At 40.6% G+C, this 15,699-nt stretch overlaps 1 protein-coding gene across 2 annotated transcripts in view; it reads right to left on the bottom strand.

The window, feature by feature from the left end:
- CFAP94 (cilia and flagella associated protein 94) overlaps window positions 1-15,699 on the bottom strand; it is a 56,717-nt gene that overhangs the window by 2,804 nt on the left and 38,214 nt on the right. For both annotated transcript variants that reach the window (XM_036299222.1, XM_036299223.1), the window contains 4 exons: window positions 11,266-11,426; window positions 7,055-7,211; window positions 5,580-5,794; window positions 3,935-4,102 (listed from right to left, as the gene is read on the bottom strand). In XM_036299222.1, the coding sequence (XP_036155115.1) occupies window positions 3,935-4,102; window positions 5,580-5,794; window positions 7,055-7,211; window positions 11,266-11,426 (701 nt within the window). The remainder of the gene's footprint in view (window positions 1-3,934; window positions 4,103-5,579; window positions 5,795-7,054; window positions 7,212-11,265; window positions 11,427-15,699) is intronic.

Below are 15,699 nucleotides of genomic sequence, written 5' to 3'. Positions count from 1 at the left end.
GCCAGGTTCTGTCCAGGTTCTCCAGCCAGGTTCAGTCACCAGGTTCTAGTCAGGTTCTCTTGCCAATTTCTGTAGTCAGGTTCAGTGCAGGATCTTTTGCCATGTTCTCTCCAGCGAAGTTCTTCTGTCTGTGTAGGTTCCTTCTTCTGAGTTCTGTCTTCTTCGTTCTGTGTTCTGAGTTCTGCATTCTAAGTTCTGAGTTCTAAGTTCTGTATTCTAAGTTCTGTGTTCTAAGTTCTGTCTCTTGCTGTCTTATTACATCTGTATTTATACCAGTTGATTCAATCCTATCAATCTCTATTACAAAGGTTAGGGTGTTTCTTATCTCCATTCCAGGGAGTAAAGATTATGTAGCTTAAGCATGATTGTTCGTAGTTAAAGTGATTAATTACCCACCTGGCACTTAGTTAAGAGGTTTTATTCCCTCCCTAACTTCAGGGGAAAATCCCTACCTGGGGAAACAACCTTTCTCAGAGACCTTGGTTAAAACACATAGTGCCAAGAAGGTGAGCAAACATATTAAGAACAGTATGCCATATATGCCAGGTCCCTTGAAACAGCAAGCATGGACCGGCTCCTGGCAAATTCCCCCTTTTTTATTTTTTAAAAGCAGGCATTAAAAAGAAAACCCCGAAATGCTCTCTTGTATCCATTTTAAGAGTAGGATTGGCGCTTTCCGCTATTACCTGAGTCCTGATCTATCACCCCAGGGAGAGCTTGCCAATCCTGCACTTTCCCGGGGTGGAAAGGCTGCAGTGGGGTTAAGGATAAGGCTCCTTGGGCCAACCTCCTCCCATGCCTTTACATTTACCTTTCCTTCCTCAGAAAAGCATGGACATACTTCTTGTATAAAAAGTTTTGTCTGACTGGGAGTAACCTTAATTCCTCTGCTAGCAAGCATATGTGTTAAAAGATCAATACAGAGTCTTATTTCTTTAGACTCAGTATGGCACATCTTCTTAATCTAAAGATCAATACAGAGTCTTCTTTCTTTGTACTCAGTATGGCACATCTTCTCAATCTAAGTTCTGTACTATCCACCTTCTTACCCTATTTATCCTCTATAGGGGGGTCTGTAGCACCCTGGGGGAGTCCTATCCGTCCCGAGTGTGGGAGTTTTCAAGCGGGGGGCTTACCTAGGGGAATCCTGTTCCAGGGGTTCCCAAAGGTGTGGACGGAGTCAGCGAAGACTATCCACCCTCTTCCGACGGTGGAGTCCTATCCGTCCCGAATGCAGGGCGCTTACCTAGGGGTCCCTGTTCAGGCGCCAGATGCCAGGGTCCAGCCCCAGCAGGTCCAGGGGTTCCCCGTAGGTGTGGACGGAATTGGCGAAGAAGGAATGACACAGAGGCAGCGTTCAGGTGATCATCATAGCCGGGTTCTCTTGTCAGGATCTCCAGTGAAGTTCACCAGGTTCTCCAGGTTCTCCAGCCAGGTTCTGTAGCCATGTTCCCTTGCTAGGTTCTCCAGCCAGGTTCTGTCCAGGTTCTCCAGCCAGGTTCAGTCACCAGGTTCTAGTCAGTTTCTCTTGCCAATTTCTGTAGTCAGGTTCAGTCCAGGATCTTTTTGCCATGTTCTCTCCAGCGAAGTTCTTCTGTCTCTAGGTTCTGAGTAGGTTCTGTGTTCTAAGTTCTGTCTCTCTTGGTTCCGTATTCTAAGTTCTGTGTTCTAAGTTCTATGTTCTAAGTTCTGTGTTCTAAGTTCTGTGTTCTAAGTTCTGTGTTCCAAGTTCTGTGTTCTGAGTTCTGTGTTCTAAGTTCTGTGTTTAAGTTCTGTGTTCTAAGCTCTGTATTCTAAGTTCTGTGTTCTAAGTTCTGTCTCTTGCTGTCTTATTACATCTGTATTTATACCAGTTGATTCAATCCTATCAATCTCTATTACAAAGGTTAGGGCGTTTCTTATCTCCATTCCAGGGAGTAAAGATTATGTAGCTTAAGCATGATTGTTCGTAGTTAAAGTGATTAATTACCCACCTGGCACTTAGTTAAGAGGTTTTATTCCCTCCCTAACTTCAGGGGAAAATCCCTACCTGGGGAAACAACCTTTCTCAGAGACCTTGGTTAAAACACATAGTGCCAAGAAGGTGAGCAAACATATTAAGAACAGTATGCCATATATGCCAGGTCCCTTGAAACAGCAAGCATGGACCGGCTCCCGGCAGTTCGGACATATAGAGAGGATGAATGAAAGGAGATAGACGAAACAAGTATACAAAACAAGTGTGGATGGAAGAGTTGGAAGAGGTCGACCTCAGGGAATGTACCTCAATCAGATTGAGGACATTTTTAGCAAAGGCCAGCTTAGGAGTACCCTAATTAAGTTAATAACAATGTACCTACCTATATAGTTTAAGTTTAAAAACTTCGGCTCTCAAAAGAAATTTCAATCGTTGTACTGTTGATATTTGGTTCTAATGAGTTTGCCGACCACTGCTCTAGGCCACTCAGCCTGGAAGCTGCTTTCTGAGATATCCACTTGGTTAAACTCCCCACCTTCCTGTTCTACTCAAATTTTTCCTTCTCCCTGAGCCCCCGATGCCCTATTGACACTGTACACAGCACTAACCCCAGTGCTCATGATCTACCTTTTCTTTTACCCGCAGCACTTATCTACCTTTGACATGAAATCATTTTTTATGCTTATTGCTTATTTTTGTCTCCTTCTACTAGAATGTAAGCTCCACAAGGTCAGAAACTTTTTTTAAAAAAATCACTAATGTATCCTTAAGCGTCTAAAACATGCCTAGAATACTAGAATATAGGTCAGTGGTTCTCAACCTGTGGGTTGCGACCCCTTTGGTGGTCGAACGACCCTTTCACAGGGGTCGCCTAAGACCATCCTGCATATCAGATATTTACATTACAAATCATAACAGTAGCAACATTACAGTTATGAAGTAGCAATGAAAATAATTTTATGGTTGGGTCACAACATGAGGAACTGTATTTAAAGGACCAGAAGGTTGAGAACCACTGATATAGGTGGTCAGAAAAAGAAATTTTTGAATATTCTGAATAAATGAAGACTACACTACATTCAGCATTTGCAGAGTAACTGGCAATTTGAGTTACTAAAACCAAGGTGGTTCTCCCCCCTCCACCCCCGCCACACACACACACACACACACACACACACACACACACACACACACGTGTACATACTCTTGATATAATTATTTTCAGATGCTACATGAATGTCTACCTATATTGTCATTTTTCTGGTATATTATCAACTTGTTCTTGAGAATTGACTTCTTCTGCCCCAAACACCTCTCATGATTAGAAGAGAATTTGTCTTCATTCATATGTCAAATATTACTAAGCATCTACTGTATTCTAGGAATATGCAAGGTGCTGGAAGAATCCATCAAAATTGATCAAAAGACAGTTCCCATCCTCAAAGAGCTCACGGTTTCATAAGGAAGGATCTCATTTAGCTAAAGCCTTACCAGTAACACAAAGCAGGCTGTGTTTTGTATATGTCTACAGGGAGCCTCTGCCAAGACACGGGAGGAAGTGGGTTGTGTACCAGTCGTCTGTATGTGTGTATGATTTCATCTGACTTATCCTGTTTGGGAAACTGCTCAGTCATTTACTCTTTTAAGAAGGCTTAGATATATCCAGTCTGGAAGAAGCAAGAACATATATGGAATGTGACGTGGCTCTGACTACCCTTGCACTAACACCGACCAGTTGTGGGTGTCCTCCTTTTGTCAAGTGAAGATCATACTAAAGGCTTACTTTTTGGGGGAAGATTATTAAACTTGAGAGAACTCTGAATTTCTGGTCTTGCCATTTATTCCTTCCTTTCTAACTATAATCTTATATAAATGAATATAGAAAACCCATGAAGTACTTTAAGATTTATATACAATTTAATACTTGCTAGCATTTGAAATGTCCATCACATTAAGTTTGGAAAGATTCATGCTTACCTTACAGGTTGTAGCAACATAAAAATGAGAGTATTCAGTAGGGAAGATATTCAATCCAGCTTCTTGCAAAGTAATAATGAAATAAATAGGAGTCATCCATTTTCCTTCCAAAATAGAGAGAGGCTTTTTGTCACCCATGTTTACTGAAGCTAACATGCAGAGGCCTTCCTAGTATCAATGAGAAAAAAAAAAAAAAAAGCTTTCATACAAGTTAAAGGAATTCTTACTTCATTATCATTCCAGTTCTAGCCTTTGGGTTCTTTATACCATTTTTTTTTAACCCTATCTCATTCTACACTGAGTGGCCAGATTATTATGACCACCCCATCAGTACAATGAAGTGAATTAGTTATGCAAATAATAATAATAATAAAACCTTGAGAGTATTTGCTTAGGAAGTTTTCAATATTCAGTATTTTTGGAAGTACTGATGGGGTGGTCATAATAATCTGGCCACTCAGTGTATATTAAAAGGAGTGCAGGGCAGGTATGTCTTAGGACCAACCTCAAAGCTCTGCCACGAAGTCTCCATGTTACCTTTCAGCGCTTTATCTGAACAATAAAGGGACTGAACTAAAAGATCTTTCAGATCTCCTCTTTTGTAAGTTGTGATCTAAGAATACTACATATGTTCCTGTTGAATTATAATAGCTATTTGGCAACAATCATGCTACAAGTTTTAAGGATAATTTTTTACACATAAGATTTAACATAATGCAAAATTACTTTACAGTTTTGAAGTTTGCAAAGTTTAAACTGGAAGTCTGAAGGTGTACAAAATTCACACATCTCATCGGCTTTCAAAAGCAAAGATGGATTAAATCCAGTCTTCCGGCCACATTCTTAAGAATTTCAGGCTCTCTCTTTCTTAAAACAAGTTTAGTGAGGTATACTTTACATATCATAAATTCACCCATTTCAAATGCATAATACAGTGATTTTTTTAAAGCTTTACTGAGTGGTGCAACGATCACCATAAATCAGTTTCAGAACACTTCCATCCTCCTCTCATCCCTCATGCCAATGTAGTTAATCCCCATTCCCACCTTCAGCCTCAGGCAACCACTAATCTACTGTTTGTCTCTAGATTCCAGGCTAATTTATGAGTGACAAGTAATACAGGCTCCTTGAGAGAGAAATCTCACAAAGGGGGTTTCAAATGGCTTGGTGATAAAGATCGGACACCTCTCAGGAGGGGGTCAAAAACTCTGAAAATCATACTGCAACCAGGCTTGTACCTTCATTAATTGGCATATTCCTAGTAACTTTAGGGTATAAATTTGTGCCTCGATTTTTACATGTTATTTCCTATCTAATTAATATTTTGTTTAGAAATTATAGCTCAAAGTATATATTAAACATATTTATAAAAGACATTTCAGCAGCAGTTCCCTACTGAAGATTGGGCTGCAGCCCTCACTACTTAGGCCACTGAGTGGGTAGAAACAACCACTCAATGGTCTTAGCTATTCTTACACAGACTTTTAGACAGAAAGTGGAAATAAGGTTGATGGAAAATAAAGTTTCTTAAAATAAAAGACATTTCTGTATGTAAATGACCAGTGAGCGATTGCTTTCACATACTCTCTTATAGTCATCAATGAGGCTTACCTCTTGGATATGACTTGCTATAACAATGATTTACCTTAATTTGTATTTGAATCTCAGCAAATACTGTCGTCACAGTCAAAAGTACTTTATTCTCATCGAGTGGTCTTAGTTCCCATGACTGGTATGGCATGTTAATATGAGCATCTTGAATCAAGGTAACAGGGCCCAAAGTGTCCAGGCTGAGTGTTATAATTCTTTCTTCTGATTTATAAACTACATTACTGATGCCATCAGTTTTCCAATGTTTACCTTTTAGATTAAAGCAAATGACATTAGTTTCCTCTTTTCCTATATAAAAATATGTTGAATGAAACCCAAATAACTGCAATATATATAAAGGTCTCTTTTACATTTAGAATAGAACCTCAACAAAAAACCGACCTTGCTGGGATTTTCTTCCTATCTACAAGGTCAAGCTTGGTATGCAAGACCTTCAAATGAAGCTTTGGCTCACAGTTCTGGCTTCGTCCCTTACCACTTCTCACACACCTTGTTTCAGCCACCGCTTTTTTCCTTCCCTAACAACCTCATGCACCTGTGTGCCTCTGCACGTGCAGTTCTTTCTCCCTACAGTGCTCTTTCTTGGTACAGAACCCCTTTTCATCTTTTTTAAACAGCTTTGGCATTTACCTGTCTTAAGCACACGATTAAATTATTTTAATAAATTGACCCAGTTTTGCAACCATCACCACAATCCAGTTTTTAGCATATTATTATCCTCCTGATAAGTTCCCTGTGTCCATTTATAGTTCATTCCCATTCCCACCTTCCAGCTCCAGGCAACTATTAAGATACTTCCTGTCTCTAAAGATTTGCCTTTTCTGGACTTTTCATATAAAAGGTGGTCTTTTGTGTGTCTTACAACTTAATAATAAAACACAACCCAGTTTAAAAATGGGTAAAAGATTTGAATAAACATTTCACCAAAGAAGATATATTCAAGGATAATAGATACATTTTAAAAATGCTCAATATTATTGGTCATTAGGAAAATACAAATTAAAACCACAAGATACCACTTCATACCCACTACAATGGTTATAATAAAAAATACATAACAGCAAACATTGTCAAGGATGTGGAGAAATGGGAAAACTCGTATTGCTAGCAGGCATGTAAAATGGTACAGCTACTTTGAAAAATCAATTTGGCAGTTTCTTAAAAAGTTAACATAAATTTACCATTCAACTCAGCAATTCCACTCCTAGCTATATGCCTAATAGAAATGAAGAGATATGCCCATGCAAAGTCTCATAGGAGAATGCTCTCTTAGTCTCTTGAGAACCTGTTCAATATTTCATCCTTAACCTTCCAGACTGACTTGGTCACCATTCTGCTCTACAGCACTTCCATCTCTGATAGCACACCACTGCATCATGTTGTGACGTTTTTCTCTATATGCCTCTCCTACAACTTTGAACACTCCCAGAGGAAAGAATGCATTTCTCTCTCTATTTCTGATTGTTTAGCATACCTCTTTTAATTACATAATTATCAAAGCTGGTGTACCTTCAGCATCCCACCTTGCCACCATGGGATTCTCAAAAAAGATCACGTTCTCATGAACCTCAAGCATGACCTCTATGGGTGGGAAAACGTTTTCTGTTTCTAAGTCTTCTGTAGTTGCTGGAGGATAAACAAATTTCTGTAATCCATCTTTGAGTATCTTGTAAAAATGACCGAAACAACATCAAGTTAGAAGCTGACTGGTGTTATAGCTAAAGATGTAAATATTGCTGAATAAGCTATGTAGTTATTTTTCATAAGTACTAAAGTTTGGTCCCAACTATAGATTGACTAACAAAATGTTATAACAAAATGAAAAGATAATGATTAAGGGGGAAAGCACTAAATTTGAATGTAATTACAGAACCCATTTATGGGCCAGGTTCTAGGCTGGGACTTTGCATTTTATTGCAAGCAATCCTACAGGCATATGTTTAACAAAGCAGGTGACAGGGTGAAAAGGGTAAAGCAAATGAGAAGTATAGATTGGCAGTTACAAAATAGTCATGGGGATGTAAACTTAATTACCTACGTAATAACTATGTATGGTGCCAGCTGGGGAACACTTTCTAAAGTATGTGACGATCTACATCAAACCTCAGAAAGAAGGTGGGGTTTGAGGGGGTAAGAGATCAACCAAAAGACTTGTATTTATGCATATAAGCATAACCCATGGACACAAACAGTATGTACTGGGGGGTGGGAGAGACCAGGGAGAGGTCAATGAGGGAAAATGGAGACATATGTGATACTTTAAACAATAAAGAATTTAAATTAAAAATAATAATAACAGAGTAAATGACGGTCTAGCCGTTATGCTGTATACCTGAAACTAATACAAAATAATATTGAATGTAAAATATAATTTAAAAAATTTTTATAAAAAAAAGTAGGTAAGTGGGATTTCCATAAATCAAGTAATTTGCCAATAATTACAAAATTACTTCAAGGAGGCATCAGAACTCAAAAACAGAGCTATGGGACCCCAGATACCATGTTCCAATACCCTTGCTAGGCTGTGTAGGTGAAGAGAGAAAAAAAGTATAAGCAGAATAACAAGTATAGAAATGAATGGATGAAAGTAAAACTCATCACATTGTTCATCTTAAACTTGCATGTTAATTTTATCTCAATAAAGCTGGGAGAAAAAAGTAAGTCAATGAAACCAACAGATTTCTCTGGGATAAAGGCGATCCATCCACTATCTAAATTTAACTTATCTAGATGTAGAGAAAGATCGAGGGAAGGGGAAAGACTAACAATGTTACAAAACAGAGAAAGAGAAAATGGATGGGGGAAAATTGTGGAGGAGGGGGAGATTATTGAAAAGATATTTGAAATAAAGTCCTGGCCTGTGTAGCCTAGTTGGTTGAGTGTCTTTCCCATGTACCCAAAGGTCGCTGATTTGATTCTGGTCAGGACACATAGCAGGTTGGGAGTTCGATCCCCAGTGGGGGTGCGTACAGGAGACAACCAATAGATGTTTCTCGTGCTCTCCTCCCTCTCCCTTCTTACTAGTATGTCTCTAAAAATCAATAAAAACATATATTTTTTAAAAAGATTATTGGAAAAAAGTAGGAAGGCCTCTTTGTTGCAGGAGAGGAAAACAGGTATGAGGCAGGCTACCCTGTGCTCAAATGGAGAGTGCAGACGGGTGGTCTCGGGACATTCTCACAAAGATCTTTGGGTGAATCCTGAAAACCCCAGATCAGGCTGAGACCTTCCTATGGATAAAGAGTCACCAAAAGAATGTCTGTTTTTGGACTCCCCACTATCCTTCAAGTGTCCCTGAGATAGGGAACATTGATTCAAATAGATTCTTCAAAGTGGCTATCGACCAGATTTTCTCCCCCAGATGTGCTCTAATAAAAATATTCTCATTTTAGGGAGAAGGGGAAAGGAGTGACAATATCATCCCCATTAGGGTGAAAATTAGTTTGGGGGGAGCGTGAAAAAAATCTTATTCTTTTATGTATAAAGCACAGATATGCATACAGCACACACAGAGATATGCAGTCTATCTGTGGTATTAAAGTCCATGATGGGGAGGTGACTAGGAAAAAATGTTTACAAGAGAGGTGATATGGGGGGGGGGGGAAGCTGAGAAATACTGCTCTAATACAAGGATGCACCAACAACCTAAAAATGTAGGTGAGAGGTGCCTGGCAATCTATGTAATATGACGTGTTAGAGGAGACGGAGAGGGAAAGGGAAAAGGACAGCAGGGCGGGGAGGGCTATGACAACAGGACTGGGTATATTTGGGACACAGACAGTGAGGTAAAGTGAAACCAATTCAGTACTAGTGCAAATGCTACTACCTACTAAACCAAGAGTGAGAAAGTCCTCGATAGATGATCTCACAGCTGCTATAGTCAGTATCCTTACCACTCCAAGTGTGGTCCCTGCATGAAAATTAGTTTGGGGGAGCACTGGCATTACCAGGATCTGTGCTTCTCAACTTTGATGTGTACATGAATCACCTGAGGGTCTTGTTAAAATGTAGCTTCAGTAGATCTGAGGTGAAGCCCGAAATTATGCATTTATAACAAGTTCCCAGGTGTGGATGCTGCTGACCAATGGGCTGCATTTTGTATAGCAAGCATCCAGACCGGTGCTTTAGTTGTGTTTTGCTACAATACAGACTGCTGAGCCTCGCCTCCAGAATTTCTGATTCATTAAGATTGAGGTGGGGCCCAGGAATCTGCATATCTAGCAAATTCCCAGATGATGCTGACGCTTCCGGTCCAGGGACCACATGTAGGGAACCACTTATCTAGACCAGAATCCACAAATGATGGTCCCTGGAAAGCCTGGCCCACCACCAGTGTTTGTAAATAAAGCTTAACGAGAACACAACCATGCCCATTCCTGTACATATGGCTGTTCTAGCACCGCAATGGTAGATCTGAGGAGTTGCACCAGAGCTGGGATAGCCACAAGGCTGCAAATATTTACCATCTGTCCCTTTACAGAAACAATTTTCCAGCCTCTGAAACAGACTATCATTATTAAGGCCAAATTGGCACAATCTATATATAAAAAGTCAGTGTCCGTGACGACTGTGACGACCAAACAACCGGTCACCATGCGGTGGCATTGAGCACCTCTCGGTCCCTCCCTTCCCCTTTCGCAGGCCCACGAGCGGGGCAGGGCGGGACTGGGGACTGGCGAGTGGGCTGAATGGCTAACCTCTTGGTCCCTGCCCCCGGCCTGCAGGCTCCGATGGATCAGCGATGGTGAACAGGAGAACCCAGGTGGGTGGCAGGAGGACTGGGCTGGCTGTCAGGCCGTTGGGATCACCAGCTCATCCCTGGATGCTCAGGGGCTCAGGCCTCCGGGAAAGCAGGCGCCAGTGACTTTACCTCCATGCGCGTGGGCCGGGCCAGCCACTGATGGAATGCGCTGCCCGATCGGGGCTGCTCACGCGGGGCAGGTAGGTCGCGGCATGCCCTGCAGCTTCCATCAGCGCCTCAAGCAGCAGCAGCGGCGGGCGCCCACATGAGCGGCCGGAGCAGGCAGCGTGTTCCATCAGCGGTCGGCACAGGTGCATGGAGGTGAAGTCGCCGGGGCCTGCTTTCCCACAGGCCTGAGCCCCTGAGCAGCCAGGGATGAGCTGGTGATCCCAATGGCCTGGCAGCCCAGCAGCAGAGGCGGCGTTCAGCCTGGGGACTGGCGAATGGGCAGAAGATGGCCCTGATCACAGGAGGCTAGGCCCTAGGGACCCTACCCGCACGATTTCGTGAGCTGGGCCTCTAGTGTAATCATAATGTCACAGGTTTACAATTAACATGCATGATTTCTCATTTTAAAGTCCATATTATTCTATGTTTTTTTAAATTGATTTTTAGAGAGAGAGGAAGGAAGAGGGATAGAGAAAGAGAATCATTGATGAGAAAGAAATGTCATCAATGAGCTGCCTCCTGCACAACCCCTACTGGGGATCCAGCCAGCAATCTGGGTGTGTGCCCTGCCTGGGAATCTAACCATGACCTCCTGTTCATGGGTCGGTGCTCAACCAGTGAGCCACACCAGCTGGACTAAAATCCACATTATTTTAGATTCCTTCCTGTTAATACTGATTCAAATTTTATAAAATTACATTTTCCTTTGTGCTTGCTTAATAGAGTTAAAATTCATTATGTGTTAGAGCCGTTGATATAAAGTAAAAGTGTGAGAAATTATTTTACTCATAAGTTTTAAGAATCAACCTACTTCCATAATCATCCAGCCCTTCATTTGTTTACACTGTGGGGGCAGCTCCAGAATATCCAAGTGGTACACTCCACCCAGAGTTGAGAACTGGCATATGTCAACCTCATCGTCTTCAAATGCACGTAGCCTCTCAGGAGCATTCTCCAGCAGCAACAGCTGTGCTAAAATCAACCAGGTTAATTCCGTTTCTAAATAGATCATAACATTTTTGTATATTTTTAGGAGGGAAATCAAAAAATATCTAGCACTGGCACATGAAGTTTTTACTTAGCTACTAACACTTTTCAAAAAGCGATTAACTCAAAATTGTTCACAAAGCTGACCAGTGGAAATGGGCCTGTGTAATGGTAGGATGCAGGGGAGGGCTACATTCATATTTTATATGCTCACATGTTAGAATTTTGTATATAATAAGCACATGTTACTAACAGAAAAACTTTAAAAGTATATCTTAGGGAAGCGGAAACAATTTTCCCTCTACCCTTGTGAGTTCTTGGCTGAGACCTCCATAGAAAAAGATTAATAAGAGAAAAACACAAGTTGATTAAAAGGAGTGCCTCGTGTATACATGGGATAGCCCCAGGGAGAAGTGGAGTAATTCAAAGAGGTGGCATAGAACTCCAGCTTTATACCGCATTTTCAACAAAGAATGGTAAAGTTGTGGAAAAATGACAGGGCAAAGGAAAGCAGTTGGAGGTTTCTGAGGGTAGAGATAAAGGCTAGTTTATAGTTAGTTGTGCAGATTCCTCTGGTGCCCTCTCCTGATGGGGTCTAAAGTTATCTCTGAGAACTAAGTTTTGTCCTTCCTAGTCGTGAGGAAAGTAGCGATACTTTGAAAATTTATATCCAACTTTTAGGCAAATAGCAGAGGGGTAGGGAGCTTTTCTTTCATCTAAAGCTTTTCAGTTACTTCCAGCTCAAAATAATCCTTATGCCAAAGTGGTATATTTGAGGGCAGCATATTCTGCTACCTTTTATTCTAAAAGGTCAAAAAAATGGCTTAATATAAAATTTGATAACTGCTTAATTAATGTCTTAATATTGGACCTTATGGTGCTAAATATCTGGGGGGAAGCAAAATCATTAAAAAAAATTAATTTTGGTGCATTTACAAAATTAAAGCTAATTTTTTTTTCAACAAAAATAGGTCCAGCTCATAGGAAAACAGGGATGGAGGCTTGAAAGTGAAGAAACTGGATTGGATAATCTTTGTGTTCAGAAATTTTATGGGAAAATTCTATGATTTCATAATGCTCAATGCACAAACAGGGGAATATCTGGTGTCACATATCACTACGACCATTCCTGCCTTTCACTAAAATTCTTTCAACACTGTAATGAGTAAGAAAGGGAAATCAGTCCACTTACAGGTCCCACCCTTATGCAATATATACTAATTAACATTTCAGTTCCTTCTTCTACAAAATGGATATAATAGTAGTATCATAGAATTTGGGGGTGGTATGAGTTCATACATGTAAAGAGTTCAGAACTGCTGTCTGACCTGGTAAAAACTCAGGAACTGTTAGCCTTATCTATATATCACTACTATTTTCCTCTCCCATAATAGGAAGCATACTGAGATGGCATTGAATTTAACCTATGGAGATCAGGCACTGAAAATTAATGGAAATATTCAAAGGAAATCCAGTTTAGCAATTTCATTTTTTTCCTTGTGTACAGTTAATAAAATGTAGATTTTAATTAATGTTCAATTATGTCTAATTAATAACCCATTTACCTGAAAAGAAAGTAAAAAAAGAATACTGTGTCCAAATTTAGACATTTATGATATATTAATTGTGTATCATCATGTAGAAAACCTTGGTATTATTGACAGAGGTTATGAATTGACTATAGTATCATTTTTAATAAGAAAACTACCTCGTAAGGGTTATAGAAAATTACAAAATATAAACTTAGGTGACTGCATAAATAAAAGTGTGATGAAAAAAGTAAAGAAGTAGAAAAGAAGACTGTTATTAAAAATATGCTAATAAATATATAGAAAATAGATTCTTTAGAAGTTCCTGGGAAAGCAGCATAATAATAAAGTTAATGTAAAAAATGTAATAAAATATCAAACTAAAAGATTGCAAATGATATATCACCATCATTTTGACACTTTTAAAGTATATCCAATTGCTATTTGCCAGGTAAGATTGAATACAAAAGTGTTGATAAATCTCTGAGTGTATATGTGTACTTGTGAATGTTCATTGCAACATTGTTTACAATTTTAAAATATTAGAAATAACCTTACTGTCGGGGAGAAACCAAGATGGTGGCATAGGTAAACACTGGAAATTGCTGCCTCGCACAGCCACTTCAAAAATACAACTAAAAGACAAAATGGACATCATCCAGAACCACAGGAAGGCTGGCTGAGTGGAAATTCTACAACTAGAAGGAAAGAGAAAAACACACTGAGACTCAGAGGAGGTGCGGAAGTAAAGTGCAGAGGTACGGAGGCATGCACGCGGAAAGGGCTGGCAACAGAGGATGCAGTTGTCTTTTTCAATCAGGAGGGAGACACATGCTCCTGACTGCTCTGAACTCCAGTTCCGGGTGAGTCTCTGGGGACCCAGACTCATACGGGGAGAAACTGGACTGTCTGGCATTGGTCAAGGGCAGCTTTCTCTCAGAGGTGCTTGCAGTGATTACCAGGACACTGAGACGCGGGGCCTCTTAGGGTAGGACTGAGGATCAGCCATAGCTGTTTGCTCCACCCTGTTGATTCCCTGAGACCCCGCCCCACCCTAGCTGTGAGCAGAGGCTTTTGCATATGAATAACCTGGCCCTCTGAGATCTAAAATTACCTAACAAACTGCAGCTGGGTCAGAGAGACACAGAACATCCAAAAGAAGGCTCAAGGCCCCACAGCAGCTTGCACTGCTTCACAGCTGGGCCTGATCTGGGCACCTCCAAACCCCAAACAAGGAAGAGGAATCTGCAGATCTCTCCGTAGCTCCTGCTGGGTAGCCTCAGGCAGAGGCTAAATTAGCACCTCCTTAGAGATCCAAGAGCCCGTGTACCCAGTAGTCAGATTGGGACCATCCAGATTACAACTTCTCAGATCCATAAGGGACACACTCAGGGGGCAGACTCAGTGAGCACCAAAGCCCCACTGAAGCAAGTCTTGCCCCAGAGGGGTGTCTCCAGCACAGAAGTTCTCCCACTGTAGACACAGCTGATTCTCACAGCCAATTGGCCTGGACGTCAATTCCTCCCAGTGATCCTACAACAATCAAGGCATAACTAAAACAAGACTGTGCACACAGCCCACAAAGGGGTGCACCAAAAGTGTCCACCTCAGGTAATTGGGGAGGCTGAGCCATTGGGCCCTATAGGACACCTAGCACAGAAAACCACTCTACCAACACAAGGAAGCACAAAAAAATACATAGACAAAGAAACAGGTCACAAATGACAGAAATGGAGGAAAAGAAACTACTGGATATAGAGTTGAAAACCACGGTTATAAGGTTTTTCAAGAATTTTATGGAAACCGCCGATAAATTTAGTGAGACCCTCAAGGATATGAAAAAGGACCAACTAGAAATTAAGCATACACCGACTGAGATAAAGAATAATATACAGAGATCCAACAGCAGACTAGAGGATCCAAAGAATCAAGTCAAAGATTTTAAATACGAAGAAGAAAAAATACCCAACCAGAAAAGCAAAAAGAATCCAAAAATATGAAGATAGTGTAAGGAGCCTCTGGGACAACTTCAAGCGTACCAACATCCGAATTATGGGGGTGCCAGAAGAAGAGAGAGAACAAGATATTGAAAACCTATTTGAAGAAATAATAACAGAAAACTTCCCCTACCTGGTGAAAGAAATAGACTTACAAGTCCAGGAAGTGCAGAGAACCCCAAACAAGAGGAATCCAAAGAGGACCACACCAAGACACATCATAATTAAAATGCCAAGAGCAAAAGACAAAGAGAGAATCTTAAAAGCAGCAAGAGAAAAACAGTTACCTACAAGGGAGTACTCATACGACTATCAGCTGATTTCTCAACAGAAACTTTGCAGGCCAGAAGGGAGTGGCAAGAAATATTCAAAGTGATGAATGCCAAGAACCTACAACCAAGATTACTTTATCCAGAAAAGCTATCATTCAGAATTGAAGGTCAGATAAAGAGCTTCACTGATAAGAAAAAGCTAAAGGAGCTTATCACCACTAAACCAGTAGTATATGAAATGCTGAAAGGTATCCTTTAAGAAGAGGAAGAAGAAAAAGGTAAAGATACAAATTATGAACAACAAATACATATCTATCAACAAGTGAATCTAAAAATCAAGTGAATAAAAAATCTGATGAACAGAGTAAACTGGGGAATATAATAGAATCAGGGACATAGAAAGGTAGTGGACTAACAATTCTTGGCGGGGGAAAGGGGTGTGGGGGGTGTGGGAAGAGAC

This window comes from Myotis myotis, unplaced genomic scaffold, assembly GCF_014108235.1.
Source record: "Myotis myotis isolate mMyoMyo1 unplaced genomic scaffold, mMyoMyo1.p scaffold_m19_p_3, whole genome shotgun sequence".
NCBI lineage: Eukaryota > Metazoa > Chordata > Mammalia > Chiroptera > Vespertilionidae > Myotis > Myotis myotis.
This window is presented reverse-complemented; position numbering and strand designations above follow the sequence as displayed.